The sequence below is a fragment of the Nicotiana tabacum genome, chromosome 24, assembly GCF_000715075.1.
Source record: "Nicotiana tabacum cultivar K326 chromosome 24, ASM71507v2, whole genome shotgun sequence".
NCBI lineage: Eukaryota > Viridiplantae > Streptophyta > Magnoliopsida > Solanales > Solanaceae > Nicotiana > Nicotiana tabacum.
In genome coordinates this window covers 34,314,907-34,336,921 of record NC_134103.1, presented here as the reverse complement: position 1 = coordinate 34,336,921, position 22,015 = coordinate 34,314,907, and the positions used below count along the sequence as shown (strand labels likewise).

At 34.7% G+C, this 22,015-nt stretch overlaps 2 protein-coding genes across 3 annotated transcripts in view; one reads left to right on the top strand and one right to left on the bottom strand.

Moving 5' to 3' along the window:
• Nucleotides 1-3,556: 3,556 nt before the first annotated feature.
• LOC107820985 (uncharacterized) lies at nt 3,557-12,529 on the bottom strand. Of its 2 annotated transcripts, none has more exons than XM_016647358.2 (6): nt 12,330-12,529; nt 12,070-12,240; nt 11,346-11,513; nt 4,669-4,866; nt 4,308-4,405; nt 3,557-4,234 (listed from the first exon to the last, which is right to left on the bottom strand). In XM_016647358.2, exons 1-6 carry the CDS (start codon nt 12,394-12,396, stop codon nt 3,728-3,730), a joined length of 1,209 nt encoding a protein of 402 aa, XP_016502844.2. In that variant the 5' UTR covers nt 12,397-12,529; the 3' UTR covers nt 3,557-3,727. The 2 variants fall into 2 exon arrangements, with proteins under 2 accessions (XP_016502844.2, XP_016502845.1); XM_016647359.2 differs by having other exon boundaries at nt 3,557-4,238; nt 12,330-12,528.
• An 8,011-nt stretch (nt 12,530-20,540) lies between these two features.
• LOC107773525 (AP-1 complex subunit gamma-2) overlaps nt 20,541-22,015 on the top strand; it is a 29,969-nt gene continuing 28,494 nt past the window's right edge. The window contains exon 1 of the mRNA XM_075247119.1: nt 20,541-20,908. Within this exon, the coding sequence (XP_075103220.1) occupies nt 20,877-20,908 (32 nt within the window). The 5' untranslated portion in view covers nt 20,541-20,876. The remainder of the gene's footprint in view (nt 20,909-22,015) is intronic.

Here is a 22,015-nt window from a genome sequence, read left to right as displayed (position 1 = left end):
ACTAAAGAAAGATAAGAGGGAGAAGGGCAGGGGCTGCGATCGCCAGGCAGCTGCCTTGCTATCCCCGAGAAAATCTGCAACCAGAATAATCAACAACCGCTACTGTGTCCAGCTACACCTGGATATGCACACAAGGTACATGGAGTAACGTGAGTACGCCAACTCAGTAAGTAACAACAATAAATAAAGACTGAGCAGTAGTGACGAGCAATAAAGCATATCAAGTTCACATCACAAAAATTTAGTAAAGTACAGCATGCTTTAAAAATCAGTGTTTGAATCAAATCATCTCGTTTAAACCCGGTTTCAGTAAAAACCATTTAAAGATATTTTCAACAGTTTTTCAAATAAAGGCTCAATGCAAAGGTGGCAAAAATGATGAAATCATAAACAGCCCCTCGGGCAAAACTCACAGTCACTCGTGCCACTCGGGCATACCTCACAATCACTCTTGCCACTCGGGCATACCTCACAATCACTCTTGCCTACCAATCACTCAGCACTCGGCACTCGTACTCAGTAGGTACCTGCGCTCACTGGGGGTGTGTACAAACTCCAGAGGGGCTCCTTCAGCCCAAGCGCTATATCAAGCCAAATCATGGCATAAATCACTCAGGCCCTCGGCCTATATCAAACATATTGCGGCGTGCAGCCCGATCCCATATATATGCAATATTTTATGGCGTGCAGCCCAATCCCATAAATATCCTCACAAATCAGGACCTCGGCCTCACTCAGTCATAAACCTCTCAAGCCACTCGGGCATTTCAGTAAAAACAGGGTGCTCAGCCCAAAGCAACATTTATATGCATCAAAATCGAGTAATAAAATTGAGTTATGCAGTAAACATGTATAACCATGACTGAGTATAGATTTTCAATCGAAAACAGTGAGAGGATAGTAAGAAAAGGCCCCTAAGGGTCCAAACAACACTGGCATAAGGCCCAAACATGGCATTCAGCCCAATTTACAGAAACTCTTTCTAAAACATATAAGTATCATATAGTTTCAACAAAGCATGCAACTTTACAGTTGCTACGGGACGAACCAATTCACAATCCCCAACAGTGCACGCCCACACGCCCGTCACCTAGCATGTGCGTCACTAAAAATAGTAGAATGATACAAAATCCGGGGTTTCGTACCCTCAGGACTAGATTTACAATCGTTACTTACCTCAAATCGGGCAAATCTCTACCCCGCAATGCTCTTGTCTCTGGACTCGACCTCCAAATACTCCAAATCTATTTACAATCAGTACAATACCATCAATATACGCTAATGGAATGAATTCCACAAGAAAAACTATCAAATTAGACCAAAAACTCAAAACTGGCTCAAACCCAGCCCCCGGGCCCACGTATCGAAATCCGACAAAATTTACAAAACTAGAAAGCTCATTCACTCACGAGTCTAACCATACCAAATTCATCAAAATCCGACATCGTTTGGTCCTTCAAATCCTTAAATTACTCTCTAAAAATTCTAAGCCCTAACCCCTCATTTTCACTAATTACAATGATTAAACAATAGAAAATCACCATGTATACAAGTATTAGGGCTCAAGCAACTTACCTCACAAATAGCCCTTGAATCACCTTTCGAAAATTACTCCAAAAGCTCCAAAAACCGACTTGAAAATTGTGGAAATGAACCAAAATTCGCGAAGTGCTATCTATATATTCTGCTCAGATTTTCGCACCTGCGGCCTATTCCACGCGCCTGCGGGACCGCACATGCAGTCAAAAATTCCCGCACCTGCGAGAATCACTTAAACTCTCAGCATCCGCACCTGCGCCTAGGTCTCGCACCTGCGGGCTCGCAGGTGCGTCCAAATCCTTCGCGCCTGCGCTCCAGCCTTGGCCTCCCATTTTTCGCATCTACGCTTCAAATTCTCGCGCCTGCGGTAGCGCACGTGCGCATTTCCTTCTGCTTCTGCGAAGCCTGCCCAACGCCCTCTTTTCCGCATCTGCGGACTCCCCTTGCGCACCAGCGACCTCGCACCTGCGACTCCTCCTTCCGCAGGTGCGGAAATAGCAGTAGCAGCAGCTTCAGCTGCATTTTCCAACTTCGACAAATTCGTTAACCACCCGGAATCACCCCGAGGCCCTCGGGACCTCAACCAAAAATACCAACAAGTCATATATCAATATACAAACTTAGTCGAACCTTCGAATCACTCAAAACAGCATCAAATAACCAAATTACCCTTGAATTCAAGCCTAAGAACTTCTAAATTTCCAAATTCGGCAACCGATGCGAAACCAACAAAAACCACGACCGAATGACCTCAAATTTTGCACACACGTCACAAATGACGCTACGAACCCATTCCAACTTCCGGAATTTCATTCCGACCCCGATATCAAATTTCTCACTGCCGACCAAGAATCGCCAAATTTCGCCAATTCAAGCCTAATTCTACCACGGACCTCCAAATCACATTCCGGACGTACTACTATGTCCAAAATCACCTAACAAAGCTAACGGAACCATCAGAATTTAAATTCGAGATCGTTTACACATAGATCAACATCCGGTTTACTTTTCCAACTTAAGGTTCTAAATAAGAGACTAAGTGTCTCATTCCACTCCGAAACCACTTCGGGCCCGAACCAACTAACCCGGTATATCATAATATAGCTTAAGAGCATAAAGGAAACAGAAATGGAGAAAACTGGGCTATAACTCCCGAAACGACCGTTCGAGTCGTTACACATACTTTATGTTCATCTCTTACACTATTTTACTATAGTAGTCTTCACTTTTTTGCATATAAAAGACTGTGTAAATGTCAGTGGAAAGACACACAAAAAAAAAGTGAAATACTCCTTCTTTCTATCTTTGTTTCTTATTTATATTTTACTAAATTACTTTTATTTTATAACACAAATATAAAAGAAAGACAAAACAAAACAATAAAAAAAACACAAAATGGAACCAAAAACAAAGAACGAAAAGAAAGATAGGTAACTGAAAAAGAAAAGACAAAATGTAAAGGGAAACAAAAAGGGGGATAAAATTACACGACAGGGGATTCAAACCCATAGTCTAGACAATCAAGGGGACACACAACAACAAACGGACCAAAGTGGTGTCTTGGCATTGGTTCGCTCAGGTATATTTAAGAATTTTATCACAAGAATTATAGTGCTATACACAATCTAGGGACGGGAGCATTTACACCTCCATGTAAATCCGCCCGTCCGTAATATTATATTTGTTTGTCTTTGTCGTACGTGTAATCAAATCTCGTGAAAAGAAAAGGATTGCAATTAATTAATAACTAACTAGCTTAAAACTTGCTAATTCATGAAAAATCCTCACAATATAAATAATGTTAGGACATGCAGTGACGCAAAATACGCTATGGGTTCCATCACATTGCACCTGGAAGTGAGAGAGCATGAGCTGGGGTTCCCACATCATGGACGGATGTGAGAAAAGTATAATCAATCCCAACTTAAGACATAATTGTTATGAAGCAGCGGAATATACTATATTTGCGGCTATATAGTCTAAAGAGGCAAAATCAAATGGAAACAAAAAGAAATAGTTTTTCCATACGAGGCACCTATCACTTCATTGAAACAAGAAACACAGACTAGAAATATTAGGGGCTCGAGTCATTTGCTTGTCCTACTATGTACATGAAAGTGGTAGCAGATAGACTGACTACTTTCAAAACAGTTGCAAAGTTAATAGTAACACATTAGTGCTACTACTACTAGATTTCACTAAGTTTCATTTTTCGGTTAACTAAGCTCGAAATGCTCTGTGAAACTTCAGGTCCTGAAGAAGCAATCCCCTGCTCTGCAAACCCTTTTAGATTAGCTACTATCATGCTATCTAGAACAGAAATATCGGTACTTTTGCTCACCGCATCATCTTGATTAGTAGTCAGCTCGGAGTTAACTAAACTTCCATCAAAAGTTATCAAATCCTCCAAAATGTTAGCTACCACCGGTGATTTTGCTGATTCTTTGCTTTCAGAGTCATCAAAATTTAAGAGAGGAGCCAGTTGTCTACGAGAAGTCTGGCATACTACTACTTTAGGACTAAACATTAGGCGCAGATGGGAGAAAGTAAGCAACACGAGCTTCCTTAAAAGTAAATAGATCTTTGAGTCAACAACTACGCTTCTGATGCCGAAGCAGAACATCAGAACTTGTCTCTCCAGACTGATTAGGAAGTGCTTCCATGTCATGTTGCGCTGAAGACGACTGCTGTGTTCCTGTCTAGAAAGTTCCATTAGAGAATATGTGAGCATTTGTAGCTGGGAACCCGAGAATCAAGCAGATACTTACATTTGGGATAACATAAGGACGAATGACCAACCCGAGAATCAAGCAGACCAAGCAGGGAAGCCCCACGGTTAAGAACCATGTAGAAACTGCTCTTAGAGCTGGAAAATGTTACAAATGTTAAAGTATCTTATTTCAGGTAAAAGGAAAAATTGGCATTCAAAATCACAATGTAGAAAGTGAGGAACATCTAAGAAATGACACTAACAAAAGGTTTATGGAACACTCATAGTCATGTTGTGCACTAACCAATCCACAAGCTTTTAGACTGCAGAAACTGATGAGCAATTCCAACCTCAAAATCACAATAAGGGGACAAACACAATTCAAAAATGAGCAATGTATGCTTAGTTGAATGTATTACCAGAATGAGAATTTCTTGAGCAATCCTCGGCCTTAAGCTGTATTTCGCGGACTAACTTAGTGCCACGGTCAGAGATCATTAAAGTGCATCTCTCAGGAACAAAAGAAAGTTCAAAATCATCTGAAAATGAGGCATTTAATCCAGGTCCATCAGCACGGCCTGGTATTAGTGAATAACCTCCTGCTATTGTAGTAACACCTGATATCATCATTGATTAAGGAGTTTCATTCAGAATCCAACATGATGATAATAATAAAACAAATATTACTGAAGCAGCTTAACTTATAGTTACCGTGTAATATCACCACCATTTGACAGTTACGCAAGTAAACAAGCAAAATAATACACAATTGATCACCTTCCCTGAGGAAAACTCTCTCTGTACTATAACTCCCCCTTAATAGAAAAAGATTGTTGAAGAAGAGAAACACCAGAGAGTCATAGTAAGAAGTTGCTAAATAGGACCCTTAAAGGCATGCTTATAAACCATAGTGTACAGCATATTTTCAACCAACATGAGAAGCATAAATTGGGGTTGATTACACATTACACCACTGGCAGCTAACATGGATTAAAATTATAGTCAACAACTAGTGGCTGCATGCCCAACTTCTTTGTCCAAACAGTTATATTTACCCAGCACCCAGTTGCTGTCCTGGGGGGCATCATCTCTTGTCGCTTGAAATCAGCAATTCCAAGTGTATGCCTAGAAAGCTGTGTTAGAGGGCGAATAGCCAGCTTTCCAAGTAGTCTTCGAACAAGAAAGTCTGCATTTCCTCTTACTCATCCATGAAGTTTGTTGTTTCCTTTCCGAAGCAGTACTATTCTTGACCTTCAACAAACATGAACCAACACCATCTGACAGCCACACCAATTTCTAAAGACATACAGAAAATGTTCTAATGTTGTTTTTATCAACCTCATCGTTTTTCATAAGCCTAGCATATGGGTTCCCCTCAAGTCTCTCCACCTTATCCTGTCACTTGCGAATAGCCTGCTTTCCAAGTAGTCTTCGAACAAGAAAGTCTGCATTTCCTCTTACTCATCCATGAAGTTTGCTGTTCCCTTTCCGAAGCAGTACTATTCTTGACCTTCAACAAACATGAACCAACACCATCTGACAGCCACACCAATTTCTAAAGACATACAGAAAATGTTCTAATGCTGTTTTTATCAACATCATCTTTTTTCATAAGCCTAGCATATGGGTTCCCCTCATGTCTCCCCACCTTATCCTGTCACTTGTTACCCAAAATACGAAGATCCTATTTAGTATGACAAAATGTTTCCTGGCAGAAATGTTGCCATTGATGAAATCATATGTTGGGTTGAAGAACTCATTGAAGATGTTATCGCCATGTAAAAAAACTTACACTGACCAGGAATGGATAGCTTAGTGGTAGAGACCTCCACATTCAACCATAAGGTCGAGGGTTTAGCGGCCATCAAGGAAGCAGAGGAAGAAAGAGTCCCAGCAATAGGCTCTCGGATATAGGGGCTTTAGTGGTGGAGTTTAACATATCCCCCAAGAAATAATCTTCAATCAAATGGGGAAAACAACTTAGAGCGTTAGGTCATTTTTCACTTGCCCCTCTAAGAGCCTATTTTGGATAGGTTTAAAAGCTGGTCAAACTTAGTGTTTGTAGCTTATTGGGGTGTTTGGCAACCTTATAGCCCATTTGGCTTAGCTGAATTAAAGTAGCTTTTAAGTATCAAGTACTGAAAACACTTTTTAAGTGATGGTATTGGTTCTGTAAACAAACAGTTGCATGTTGGGATAGTATTGGTTCTGTAAACAAACATATGTACTTATTTGCTTATGCATGTAATGACCATTCTAGGAGACAATTGATATCAAATTAGTTTACATAAAAAAGGTGCACCTAAAATATATTACTAAATTGATTTTTTTTGATAAGGTAAATTGTATTAATCAAAAGGGAGAAAAAACTCCCGCATACAAGAAGTATACAAAAAGTAGAGAATTTACATCAGAACATGATTCCCTACAAATGACGCCCAATCTTCTACACAAGTAAGGGCTACATGTGCGCACCAAAAAGCGATCAGAGATAAAAGACTATTCTTAAGATGTGAAAACGAAGACTCAATCCCCTCAAAACCTCTCCTATTTCTCTCTCCCCAGACTAACCACATGAGAGCTAACGGGGCGAACTTCCACGCCTTTTGCTTGCTTCTTCTACGAGAATCGGCCCAGCTATATAGCATTTCCTTTACAGTGTTTGGCATCACTCATTGAACACCAAAGAGATTCAGGATTGCCCTCCATAGACCCCAGGACACAGGGCAATGCAGCATAAGATGATCAACTTCTTCCCCTGAGCTTTTACACATGTAGCACCAACTAACATGTGTAATTCTTCTCTTTCGCAGATTTTCAGATGTCAAGATCACTCCCCTCGCTGCTAGCCACGCGAAGAAGCACACCTTCGTGGGCGCCTTAGGAATCCAGATCGATGAGTATGGGAAAGTAGCCTCCTGTCTCACCAACATACTCTGGTAGAAGGACTTTACGGTGAACAAGCCATCATCACGCAACCCCCATCTCCAAGAATCATAAGATGGATGGGGCATATCTTGCCCGTATAGCAGTGCCAATAAATTTTGGAGCTCCGCAATCTCCCAATCTTGCATGTTCCTTCTAAAAGAGAGGTCCCATACTATCCCCCTTCATGCTCCTTGCGTATTTGTTGGACCATCAATTCCTTCTGGTTTGAAGCTCTGTAGACGTGTGGGAAAGAGACCCTCAGAGTAGCCTCTCCACACCACTTGTGATTCCAAAAGCTGATTCTCCTTCCATCTCCCACCTTGTAAGTGATGCTGCCATAGAAAGCTTCCCAGTTCTTCATGATGTTCCTCCACATGCCACACCCGAACGGTGTTGTGATTGCCTTGGTCCTCCAACCCCCTCCCGTGGAATCATACTTTTCTGCTATGACCTCCCTCCATAGAGCATGCTCTTCTACCCCGAATCTCCACAGCCACTTCCCCAGCAAAGCTCTGTTGAATACCCTGAGATCTTTTACTCCAAGTCCACCCCACTTCTTTGGGGAAGTGACTGTCTGCCAATTCACTAGATGAAACTTTCTAGTTCCATCTGCCGCATCCCAGAGAAAATTCCTTTGAAGTCGCTCCAGTTTTTCTGTGATGCTCACAGGTGCTTGCAACAGAGATAAGTAATAGGTAGGGATACTTGACAAAGTGCTTTTAATAAGCACTTCCTTACCGCCTTTTGACAAATACCGTTTCTGCCAGCCTGCTAATCGTTTTTCAACCCTTTCAATGACTGGATTCCAAACAGTAGTATCCTTTTTCAAAGCACCCAACGGTAGACCCAGGTAAGTAGTGGGGAGAGAGCCCATCTTGCATCCGAGAACATGCGACAAAGCATCAATGTTAGCAACCTCACCCACCGGGAAAATCTCACACTTGCCGAGGTTGATTTTGAGTCCTGATATTATCTGAAACCACTGCAGTACCTGCTTCAGGCAGGTCAACTGATCCATATCGGCATCACAGAAAACTAGGGTGTCATCCGCAAAAAGCAAATGAGAGACCCTTCGGGCACTGAGCACCCCGATCGGAGCTGAGAAACCTCTCAAGAAGCCTCCACTCGCCGCACGATCCATCATTTTACTCAGAGCATCCATCACTAAAATGAATAGCATGGGGATAGGGGGTCACCTTGCCTGAGCCCCCTGGAGCTGCCAAAGAAACCACACGGGCTACCATTAACCAGGACAGAGAATCTGACTGTTGAAATGCAAAACTTGATCCATCCCCTCCATCTTTCCCCAAAACCCATCCGTTTCATAATGAAGTCCAGGAACTCCCAATTGACATGATCGAAAGCCTTCTCAAGGTCCAACTTGCACAGCAATCCGGATTCTCTATTTTTCCTTCTGGAGTCTACAAGTTCATTTGCCACAAGAGCAGCATCCAGGATCTGTCTACCTTCCACAAACGCATTCTGGGAGGACGAAACGGACACGTCAAGAACCTTCTTTAGTCTGTTGGAAAGCATTTTAGAAATAATCTTGTAAATGCTCCCCACTAGACTGATAGGCCTATAGTCTCTGATACAAGATGCGCCTTCTTTCTTAGGCACAATGGTAATAAAAGAAGCATTGATGCTTCTCTCGAAAGCACCATTCACGTGGAAGTATTCGATGGCTTCCATCAACTCCCCCTTGACAGTGTCCCAACAGAGCTGGAAGAAAGCCAGGGAGAAACCATCAGGCCCAGGGGCCTTATCACCAGCACAACTCGATACAGCATCGTGCACCTCCTCCTCCTCGAAAGCTCTTTCTAGCCACTCATTGTCTCCCTCCCCTATGTGGTTGAACTCTATTCCCCCAAAGTAGGCCTCCAGCTAACTTCCTCTTTGTATAAGTTCTCATAAAACCCCACTATCGCCCCGTTTACCTCTTCCTCTCCCTCGATCCTTACCCCATCTACAACTAAGGACTCTATGAAGTTTCTCCTTCGATTTGCAATCGCAACCCTGTGGAAAAACTTAGTATTCGAATCCCCCTCCTTTAACCAGAGCGCCCTTGATTTTTGTCACCAACTAGTCTCCTGAGCTATTGCTAGCTCGACTATTTCACTTTCAACCTCCTCCAATCTCACTTTCTCAGTTTCATCTAGCTCCCTCGCTTTGAACTTGGGAGAAGAAGACTTATGAGTTGGATAGCATTTATGTCCAATCTATGATCTCTTAACCTTGTAGTAATTTAGCTTTCATATGTGCGCCATCAAATTCTACCCTGCAATCCTGTAAACATATACAAATTTAACTTAAGTATGTAGAAGTGAATGACAAAATTGTACAAACATAATAAAGTATGTTTAATTCAAAATCGTTGCTTATTTTAAAGAAAGTGAGATGTAATTACATGGCTTACGATCTCCACAATCATTATAATTTATGTATATTCTAATAATATCTCTTGCAAGATTGCCAATAACCTTTAAAAAACTATGAAAGCGTCTATGAATCATCTCTCCTGAGGTATGTCATCCTATTCTAAACTTGTCACTCCTTTCTCAACGGCTTAAAAAGAGTTCATTCGGGTTTCATGTAATCCGAATGGTAAAAAGGGATTATATGAAAGCCAAATGGATTCTTTTTAAGCAACTGGCGAAAAGGAAACAAGTTTAGGATGGGATGACATCAACAGAGAAACAATTCATAGACACTTTCATAGTGTTTTAAAAGACGTTACTAAGCTTGCAAGAGTTATTATTAGAACATATAAATTATAATGATGTATAGAAGATCACAAGTCATGTAACCGACGATATCTCCATTTCTATAAAGTAAATAACGTTTTTTAAATAACTATACTTTATTATGTTTTCATAATTTTCACACTGCTACAAACTTAAGCTAAATTTGTACATATAAATTTATAGGATTACAATGGAGTACTTGATTACACACATGTGAAAGCTACAATAACTTAAGGTCGAGAAATACCATATATTGGACATAAAGGCTACCTAACTCAAAGTATTCTTGTTGTTGTTGTAGACTTTAATATGTGCTTTATATTTGCGTGGGCTGGGTAAAAGTAGCTCACAATAGTCGCATATTTAGTGAGGCCCTTCATAGACCAGAGCTCAACTTTTTATATTCATTGGGAACAAATATTATCTAGTTGATGCAGGATATCCGCACATGAGCGGATATATGACTCCATACAAAAGAGATAAGATACCACATAGCAGAATTTTGTTATGTTGCCACACAACAATTGCGAACACCAATAGAATGTAAAAAGAATTTAATTATTTTCATTCTTCCTGTAGAAATATTGTAAAAATATTTTAGAGCAGACACTTGGGTTCGGAAAGCAAGATAGTCTATCTTAGGACACACGCTTTACTATCACATTGACACTCAAAACATTCAAAGGGATATCGCACTTGCTACTATGAATTTTCACAATTATACGAGAAAGAAATATGATGTGAATATGCATTCCGAGCAGCTGAGGATGAAAGATATATTCGCGATGTTGGTACATCTACAGTAACTAAGAATATAAATGTGAAAAATTTGGAAGAACAAAGCGATAACTGTTAGATGACTTTTCATGGTATGATTATTAATAAAATTTGCAATGCTTGATGATTGTAATCATATGAATATTTTTCGTTCTTTGTATTCGAATCAATTTAGAAATATAGGTGCACCTTTTACGAAAACAAATTTGATATTCAAATATCTTAAGGTATCTGAATAGTCACCCCAAAATGATCATTATCACCCCATTAGCATTACAAGCACTAGCAAATATGTAATTGAACTAGACACTCGTTTATAAAATCAACTACAGCACTTAAAAAGTATTTTTTAGCTTGCTGCTTAAAATCTACATAAATTCAGCTAAGCCAAACGGGATATAAATGTGTCAAAGTTATTTTCACCGTTTGTTACAAATAAGCATCAGTAAACACCGGTCTAATGGCTCCCCACCCTCAACCCCCATCACTATCACAGTCTTACAACTGTTTACCCTAACCAAACACCAGATATGAATCTCTAGTATAACATTCTTACAATGGAAAACACTTTAAGCCAGATCAAACATGACCAATAAGACTAGACAAAATACCCCAAATAAGAAATTATCACGAGTATATCTAGATACCTGATTTGCTAATCTTTCTAATTGCATGTTTGTTCCTAATATCAGCAACATAAATATTCCCTTTTGAATCAACAGTAATGCTTTTCGGTTTGTTGAACTTAGCCTTATCCAGAGAACCATCCACATAGCCCGCAGTCTCAGTACCGGTTAACTTCGAAATAGAAAATTCTGCAAAATACCCAAATATTTTATCTAGATGAAATAACACAATTCTGCAACAATCCCACTTCTTAAAAATCAACCCTTCCCCCAAATAGAAAAAAAAAGTTACAAACTTACAATCTTTATCACGTTTGCATGAGTCTTTGTTACATGAAGTATACCCAAAAACTGTCCCAATAAACCAAACTAACCCCAAAAATTGTTCCAATAAACTGAACTAACCCAACTCAGCAACAATCCCGCTTCATAAAAATCAACTTTTTCTCCAAAATAATTTAATCAAAATCTAATCTTTATCACATTTACTATTTTTGGTACATGAAACATAGCCATAAATTACCCCAATAAACTGAACTAACCCAATTCTGCAACAACCCCCACTTCATAAAATCAAGCCTTTCTCCAAATAGTTCAATTAAAACCCAATTTTTATCACATTTACTATTTGTGATATATGAAACATACCCATAAATTATCCCAAGACACTGAACAATCCCACTTCAGAAAAATTACCCCTTTTCACCAAATAGAGGGGAAAAAATTTAATCTTTATAAAATTTACCAGAGTTTTTGTTGTATGATAATGTGTAAAATGTACTGGCAGCAGAATCAAGAATGATGAAATTGCCAGCACCCAGTACAGGAATTATGGAGTGAGGGTTAATTTTGATCTTGTTGCCATCAATCACTGTCTTAACTGAGTAACCATCTTCAAAGATCACTTGAGCATGAACTGTAAAAAAGCAGTCAAAGTTTAGCTTTTCTTATTTTTTTTATTTTTTGTCTGAAATGTAAAGAGTAAAAAAAGTAAACAAAACTTACCTGGGTTAAGAATTATATTGAAGAAGAAGAAGAAGAGGATACAGAGGGTTGAAACCAGTGAAGCCATGAGATCACAGAGGTTGATGAGGAAATGGATTTTTTCTTTCTTTTTTTGGCTTAAGGGTTAAGGTAAATTTCAAATAGGTATTGGTTCAAGTGTTCAACGGAGGAATCCAAGGAAAGTTTATCATAGCGCGGAATACCCTGAAACCCCCTAAACCTTGGCATGAATTATTACTCAAGTCCCTAAATTATTGGTCTTAATTATCCCTTAATTTGGCCTTTTGAGAGTTATTAACCCGGACTTAATTATCCCTTAATTTGGCCTTTTGAGAGTTATTAACCCGGACGTTGATGTGGCAAAGAGTGCCTCTTTTAAACGCGTGGGAGTGAAAAAAAATTGAAAAATAAGTTTCCAAGTAAGTTATTTTTTAACTTTTAATTGTCATATAATCATATATATAATGATTTATTTTGCTACAACTATGTATTTTTTCTTGCTTCATCTTAACATACAATATGGAATTTTCTCTAACTTTTATTCTTTTTAATTTCTTCTATAAATATAATGTCTATTTGTTCCAACTGTATTTTTTTTTTGGGTCAAATGTAAAAATTTTGATTGGAACTCCATCATTTTAGCCGGATGAAAAACTTTTAGCAAAAATAATGAAGTACTAGTTATGTATTTTCTGTTTTTTCTTTAGATATAATGTCTATTTATTTTAATTATATATTTTTATTTTCGAGTCAAATCACTAAAAAAAATTTGGCTACAACTCCATTATTTCTTACAAAATAAAAAGGTATAGCCAGAATAGTGATGTTGTAATTGTACTCTCTTTTTATTTCTTCTTTTGATATAATAGCTATTTATTTTAACTGTGTATTTTTACTTTGTCAGGTAAAATCTATCCCCAAAAAAAAATATAGTTTTAGAGCTCCATATAATTTAGAACTATATAAAAAATTATAGCCAAAATAATAAAGTTCAATATATGTATTTTTTATATATGTTTAAATGCCTTGACTATTTATTTCAACTGTATAAATCTTTATTTTCAGGTCAAATTCAATAAAGAATAACTAAAACTTTATTATTTTTAGCCAAATAAAAAAAAATTGCCTAAATAATGTAGTTTTAGCCAAGTTTTACTATAAATATTATCCGAAAAGGGATTATCTAAAAAGGAACACGCTTACAAAGGTAAAAAATATATTTTAATTTTCAAAAGTTTTCAAAAAAATGCCACATGGACAGGAAAATTCACGCGGCAGACGAGCTCTTGCCACTTTCCTGGGATGAGATAGTCTAAGGGGTAACAACTATCGAATAACTAAGTATAGGGGTAATTAAGATTACAGATAGTTCAAGTATGTAACCGATAATGCATACCAAATTTAGGGGGTTTAAGGTATTTTGCCTTTATCATAATGTCCGACTAGTAAAATTTATTCTTTTGTCCCTCGAAGTCACGTTGTTGAAATATTAACCCTATGATCTATTTTGTTTGACACGTTAGGACCACTTTGGATTTGGTTTAGAAGTTGATATACGATGTTCAACGGGTGTTAAAGAGAAGGTAAAATTCTTTTTGGCAAAATTTAACGGGAGAAGTGCACAGTTAACCACTAATTAGAGATATCTTTACTCTTTAGCCACTGTTTAAAATGTATTTACTCTTTAGCCAGTGCTTAATATATTTTTACCAGCCCGGGCAAAAATACGCTTAACTTTATGAGTATTGTGTAAATATTAAGGACATATCGTCCTTAACTTCATGAATGTTGTGTAAATATTAAGGACAAAGTGTCATGTATTTGCACCTTCCGTTGTTAAACTTTAGGACATCATGTCCTTAACTTCATATGTCCAGTGTAAATGTTAAGGAAATGGCGTCCTTGACTTCATATGTGCAGTGTAAATGTTAAGGACATAATGTCCTTAACCTGTATTTGCACCTTCTGTTGTTAAACTTTAGGACCTCGTGTCCTTAACTTCATATGTGTTGTGTAAATATTAAGGACATAGTGTCTTTAACTTCATGTGTGCAGTGTAAATGCTAAGGACATAGTATCCTTAACTTTATGAGTGTTGTGTAACTATTAAGGACGTGGTGTCCTTAACTTCACGAATGTTGTGTAAATATTAAGGACAAAGTGTCCTGTATTTACACATTCCGTTGTTAAACTTTAGGACATCATGTCCTTAACTTCATATGTGCAGTGTAAATATTAAGGACATGGCGTCCTTAACTTCATGTGTGCAGTGTAAATATTAAGGATACCATGTCCTTAATATTTACACAGCACTCATAAAGAAAGGATAAAACGTCTTTTCTTATTAATTTTAATACAGTAGTGGTTATTTTTGCTCAGCATTAAAAATACTGGATAAAAATTAAATACTGTATTAAAAATGGCTATCCCATGCCATTTCTACAAATTTAGCTTTGGACAATAAGAAATTGTTCTTTTGAGCAACATTAGCACATGCAAAACTTATAAGTTAATTAAACATAAACAATTAAGTTACTAGTGGTCAATAATAATAAAAAATGTAAGATTTCAAAGAAGAAGACAACCCAAATTTTATACTGGTTCTATTCACCAATATAGTGCTTAATCTAATGTCTTTTCAACTTGAAGGGATTGTACTGTGATCAACTTTTTGTTTTATTGAGCACAAATAACATCTGATTTGATACACTTTAAAAAAAATATCAAAAATATATTTGTCCATGATAGTTTATAAGTTTTTTGAATATTTTCGAATTGAGTTTTTTCATACCACTTTTTAAAAATCTTCAGAAAAACTTTTTTCCGTACTCACAAAATTGCAATATTTTTCCAAATGAAACACATGTCCAAATATAATGTCAAATTTTAAATACTATTTTTCAATTTAACTTCAAATTAGTGTTAGAACCCGCGCGATGCGCGGATAGTTTGACAGAATATTAATCTTATAAAATTATGATCTAATATATAATATTAATTTAATAAGTTTTAGTTGTTATTTTATTATTTAATATAGTGTCCATAAATATAATAAAATTTATACAAAATCTAAAGATACATCATATAATAATCAAATAAATTATTTGTTCCTTATTTATTCTTTATTAAATTAGCAAGTACTTAGTATTATACATTTACTAGTGTAACTTTTTATTAACTTGTCAGTTGGCTTAATATCTTGATACTACTTCTCTTTTAATATAACATAAATATATATATTTTTACTCTAAAAATATTTTTATTTTTTAAAAACTTATGTTATACTGTTCAAAATTCTTCAATGGTCTAAATTTATCAATAATTATTTTGAATTTTATTTATTTAATTTTTAATTAATTCAAAATATAAATATCATAAAATTATCGTAATCTCCCTTTTTCGTACATTCTTTTCTAGTGTAATATTTGATTAGTTTCTCATTTGTAGTTTATTGAAAATTTAAATAACGTAATATTTTTTTACTAAATTATGATTTTGAATTCATCAAAAATATAAAGAGACAAGCCTTTAATTATTTTTATAAAAAACCTACCAATATTTTTAATAATTATTAGTTTGTGTTATATACATAATATGCATATCTTATGTATAATATTCTAATAGTATCTTTATATTTTTTATATTTTTCATTATGAAATTATGAGTTCTATTTATTACCAGTATCTTATGATTATCTTATGTATCATATCTTGAATTTATCTTGTATGACTTTCTCGTAATTATTTCAATATTTAAATTTATCAATAATATTTTCGAATATTATTTATTTACTAATTAATTTTATCAAATAAATTTAAAGTGACGTTAGAGTCATATTATATCTATTCTCCTCTATATACATTAGTTTTTATTCTACAATATTTTAATATTCCATCTAGTGTTTATCTATAGTACGAATATTATTATATTATTTTTCTAAATGAATGGTGTTAAATTAGTTCAAATGTTAAATAGAGAAGTTCTTTTAATATGTCTTAAATCTTCTAATAATTGTAATTATTATTATTTTTGTATTATTTTAATTAAGAAATAAATTGAATTCTTCTTCCCATCTGTACTTAATATGAAAGTTTAATTTTTTTTACTACATAAGAAGTTAAATTATATCTTTATATATTTTGTTTATTTATTAAAATTATTTTTTAGTTTTGTCTTTAGTTTTATCTCATCCATATAGCATACAACATGACCACATGAATTATTATTAAAAAACTTTCTCATCTCAAAGAATAAATTAGTCTTATTATTTTATATATCTCTACATTGAAGTTATATATATATATATATATATATATATATATATATATATATATATATATATATATATATTCTTTTTTATAATAGTTTCCTTAAAATTATATAGATATTTATATTTTAAATTCAAATTCAAAAAGAGTAACTAATTATTAACTAAACTAATTAATTTTGTCCTAAATTTTGACACATGGCATCGTCACATTGATTTGCTTCTCCATTTGTACTTGATATGGAGGTTTAATTTTTTATTAAGATTACTACATAAGAAGTTAAATTATATCTTTATAACTTCTATTTATTTCTTTAAAATATTATTTATGTTTTGTCTTTAGTTTTATATTATCCATATAGCATGACCATATGAATTGTTGTTCAAAACTTTCTAGTCTTATCAATTATATATCTCTACATTGAAGTTTTATATATATATATATATATATATATATATATATATATATATATATATATATATATATATATATATATATATATATATATATATATATATATATATTATAATAGAATGTCTTAAAAGTATATAGATATTTAATTATTTTAAATTCAAATGCAAAAAGAGTAACTAGTTATTAACTAACTTACTAATTTTGTCCTAAAATTTGATACTTATTGAATTTTAAATTGTGCCATTTGGAATCATCACATTGATTTGCTTCTCCAATTCTATATAGATATAGATTTTAAAACTCTAATGTGAAACTACTCCCAATTTGAATTGATAATTTATTTTATTTTTTTAGTTTCGTGTTTTTAAAAATAATTTTAAAACTCTAATTTTGTTGGAGTTTTGTCCTAAAAATATACACTTGTCGTCTTATGGTTACGCCACTTGGCATCATATAATTATTTTACAACTACTGCCCATTCAATTTGAATTTTTATTTTTTTATTTTAAAATTATTTTAAAATTTCAACTTGAAACTACTCCATAATTTGAATGGGTATTTTTTTTATATATATTTTTGTTTTTTATTACAAATAACTATAAGATATTTATATTTATTAATTCAAATAGAGTAACTAATTAATTCAAAATTTAAAATTCAAAAAGGTTTTTAGTTAAAAATGTAGTTTATTTTGTCTTAACAATGCCACTTGACTTTTTTTGGTTATGCCACTTGGCTTAATGAGATTTTGTTTTCTTCTACATTTAATTATAGATAGATTTTTTCTTATTTTTTATTTTTAAAAATTATTTTAAAACTTCAACTAGAAACTATTCCATAATTTGAATGGGTAGTTTTTTAAAAATATTTATGTTTATTATTATAGATAATTAAAAGATGTTTATATTTATTAATTCAAATATAGTAACTAGTTAATTCATAATTTAAAATTCAAAAGTTTTTTTTAGTTAGAAAGTTAGTTTATTTTATTTTAACAATGCCACTTGACTTTTTGTGGTTATGCCACTTAGCTTAATGAGATTGCTTTTCTTCTACTTTTAATTATAGATAGATAGATACTACTTTTTCCAAAAATTATAATTTTTATTTCCAAACGCCTACTTAGTTTCTTGATCACCGCGAATGAATATGCATCAAGTGTGGTTTTATATTTGCTTTACCACCAACAAACTCTTGCCTAACTCTTCTCAACGGTAGAGAGACTATAACTTCACATTTTTCTAATTACAATGAAGGGGTTTTACTATTCTAACAGATGAGATAGTTTTCTAAAGCACAGTGCTGAGAAGTGAATGCAATAGTGATAGAGTTGTGAGCTTTGGAATGAAAAGTATTTTAGAATTTTTATGCCCCAATGCTTCAATTGTTGCTTTCTTTATTCTCTAGTATCTCCTTTTATAGTTGAGTCTTCGAGCTTTAATCCATCTTTTAGCAGTTGAATTTTTCATGTTTATGTTAATTTCATAACAACAAAGAGAGAAAGTAAGGAAAAAGAGATATAAGCATCAAACAGACTGGGGCAAATTTAGGGTAGCGGAAGGGGTCGCCGGAAAATTATGTTGGGCTTTTAAGCTTGGTTTAGCTTAATTTTAAGCTTGGTGTAGCTTAAATAGGGTGAATGGAAAATGGAGTGAAAATAAAATATTTGAGTTTCCCTCCTTGACAAAGGGACATTGTCCCATATTGGAGGAAGAAAAGGCTTTTGATGGGTATATATATACAAATTGCTCTTCTTCTAGCTCTTAAAGAGTTAAGAAGAAGGCAAGCCCCGCGTCGTCGTCGTCGCTCGCTCGGCTTCGGTCAAAGATCAATTAATCTTTTTGGACAAAATTCCTTTCAATTATTTATTTAATTAATTAAATTAATTAACGAAAATTCAATCCGGAATAATCCATGACCCGCGACGATTCAGATTCGGATTCAGATTTGGATTTGGATTTAGTCAAAGATCGATTAATCTTTTTGGACAAAATTCCTTTCAATTAATTAATTAAATTAATTAACAAAAATTCAATCCAGACAACCCATGACCCGCGACCCGGTCCGGTCATGCCCGTTTTCTTTCCCGGATTATTTTAAATTTGTTTTTCCGCAATATTTCAAACAGTCTGTTCCAGCATCCATGGTTGTTTTCTGAAAGGTTGCAAACCTTTTCAGAAACAGTGCAAGAAAGTCTATAAATATGCTTTGAATCCCATAATCTTTCCTTACGAAATTTTCTATTCTTCTTCTTCTGCACAGAATCTTCAGTGTGTTTTATAACCTTCGAGTGGTTCGCTGTTACATCATCGTTTTTGGTACTAACACTCCGGTGAGTTAAATCGTTATATCCTGAGAGTATAATATTCCAGCACATCGGACACTTTAGGGGAATAATTTCCTTAAGGACACACTATGCATTTAGTGGGATAGATTTATTCCGAAATTATTTTTTCAGAAATTATTTCGACATTCTTTTCTTGCTAATTTTCTGTTTTTGTTTTCCTGTTTCAAAAAGTTTATTGTTTCATTATTTACAGAAAATACATATTGAAAAACAAATTACACTATACGTATAAGGCAAAATCCGATTTGTACCTCTATATTTTATATTTTAAATCCTGACTCAGCCCAAAAGCATAGTTCAATGGTCAAGGAGCTTCAAAACCTTTGTAAGGTTGTTGGTTCAATTCCCAGTGGCCACAGTGTCTTTTAATTGAAAACCTGTCTCCACCACCGCACACAAAATATCAAAGATCAAACATATATAACAATATTAAAGAGATAACAATATTATGATAAGAAGAAAACAAATGATAAAGTTAACAGATGCATTAAACAAAGAAATAAGAAGAAGAGAAAAGGGATAAGTAGCTACGCACTCAAAATGTTTTTTGACAATATTTGTACACATAGCTTCAAACTGGTTTGTTTTTAAGTTATGTTATTAACTCAACACTTATTATGATAAACAAAGTTGATAAATTCTTTTCTAGCATAATAATCATAGCTAGTTAAGTATGATAGTAATAAAAATCCTATTCATTCAAAAGAAACATAAAATGGTCAACAAAGAACATGCATATACAATGTAAAAACTAAAACATTCAAGCTTGAAGCTTCTATAGTCGCTTTTTTTTTTTTCTTTTTCTTGTGAGGTTCGATATTCGTTTGGTGATTCGACTAATTCAAGTATAAAGCTTATTAAAAGACTTTAGGATCCGATCAATTTGAATTTAATTTACATAAAACTAATCATGTCTAATTAAGAATGTATGAATCATGCCCGCCCCTCCCTGATTTTGTGGTCACTTATCATATTTCTTTGTCATCAGTTCAGAGGTTTCTTAACCCTTTTAAAGGTTGAGGGGAAAAAAACCTTTTGGAAAATATATCCGTAAAAGAAAATTGTTTGAATAGTTATTACTTAAAAAAAGATTCCTGCTTCAAAACATAAAAAAGTGCCTCAAAACTGACCCAAATTTCCTTTTTTCCTAAAAAGAAAAACATAGTGCTATACTAAACTTAATTAATTCGCACATATATATATTTTTCCACTCTGTAATACGTTCTCTCTCTCTCTCTCTCCCCCTGTTCTTGTTCTTATTTTCCATTTCCAGATCCAAAACTCTGCCAAGAACCCCACTGAATTCATTCTCAGATCCTTCAATTTTCATCTCCAATCCGAAAAATTTCCTTTCATCTCACAGAAACTTTTTCAATTTTATTGAGCCGTAATGGCGGGAGCCTAAAAACTCCATTTATTATTGTGGGGTTGATCAAGTTGGAGAGAAAACAAAACAGTTAAAAGAATCTATACACTTTCTGGATCTGATCGATAGATTTCTCTGCAATTTCACCAATCATGAATCCCTTTTCCTCCGGCACGCGTCTTAGGTACCAACACCCCCCCACCCCACCCCACATTAGAACTCCCTTTTCTCGTATTTGTTATTCGATCAAGTTTGCACATTTCTATCTGGCTCATTGTTATTTTGATGAATTGAAATGATTTATATGGAGTAACATGGTCAGTGAGGATTCATATAGCTGCCCCCAACTTGTTTCAGACTAAGATTTTTTTGATGTTGTTGTTATTATAGTAGTGTTGATATTTGTCTGTTTTCATTTTTGTTTTTGAGTTTCGTCGAAAGTTGCTATTGAGTATTGGAATGAAAGGGGTTCAAATGGAGGGAAATGGGTATTGAGGATTCATATTGTAGAATTCTAGTTAGTGTGGGATTGCAGGATGGTTGTTGTGTGAAAGTATTGGATTGTTAGTAATGGCTGGAAGATATTTTTGGGTTTGATGGTCCCACTTAGCTATAGATATTAGTGAGAATATGTTTTAGACTTAGCACTTTTACGGTCTTATGCTTTCTAGGAGTGCTTTAACCTTTTCCGAGATATTTATGTTTAGAAAATATATATAACTTCGAGTACTTATTATTTATATTTGCTTATTATTGGCATGAATGATTTAAATGGAGTAACATGGTCAGTGGGGATTTAAATAGCCGAACCGAATTTGTTTGGGACTGCAACAACTGCTCATAAGGAAAGGTCTCATTGATCACACCTCCCTCAACCACATGATTCCGAGTTTCCAACCTGGACATGTGATCGACCACTTGATTCTCTGTTCCTTTATGGTCTCGGATCTCCAAGTCAAATTCCTGCAAGAGTAAAACCCACCGAATTAGCCTCGGTTTAGCATCTTTTTTTCAAACAAATACCTAATGGCGGAATGGTATGTGTAGACGATGACTTTGGTGCCAGCCAAGTAAGCTCGAAATTTATCAAATGCCTTAACTACAACAAGCAACTCCTTTTCGGTCATAATATAATTTATTTGAGCAGGAGTAAGAGTCGTGCTTGCGTAGTAAATGGAGTGAAACACTTTGTTCCTCATTTGGCCCAACACGACCCTAATTGCACCACCGCTGGCATCACACATTAGCTCAAATGGCTCATTCCAGGCCGGAGCCACTCTAATTGGTGCAC

Excerpts from the sequence above, each read along its gene's own strand:
- LOC107820985 (XM_016647358.2), bottom strand. The coding sequence starts at position 12,396 with ATGGCTTCACTGGTTTCAACCCTCTGTATCCTCTTCTTCTTCTTCTTC. Across the intron at positions 12,241-12,329 it reads CAATATAATTCTTAACCCAG|TTCATGCTCAAGTGATCTTT; the intron begins GTAAGTTTTGTT and ends GCTTTTTTACAG. Across the intron at positions 4,235-4,307 it reads GTCCTTATGTTATCCCAAAT|GAACACAGCAGTCGTCTTCA; the intron begins GTAAGTATCTGC and ends CTTTCTAGACAG.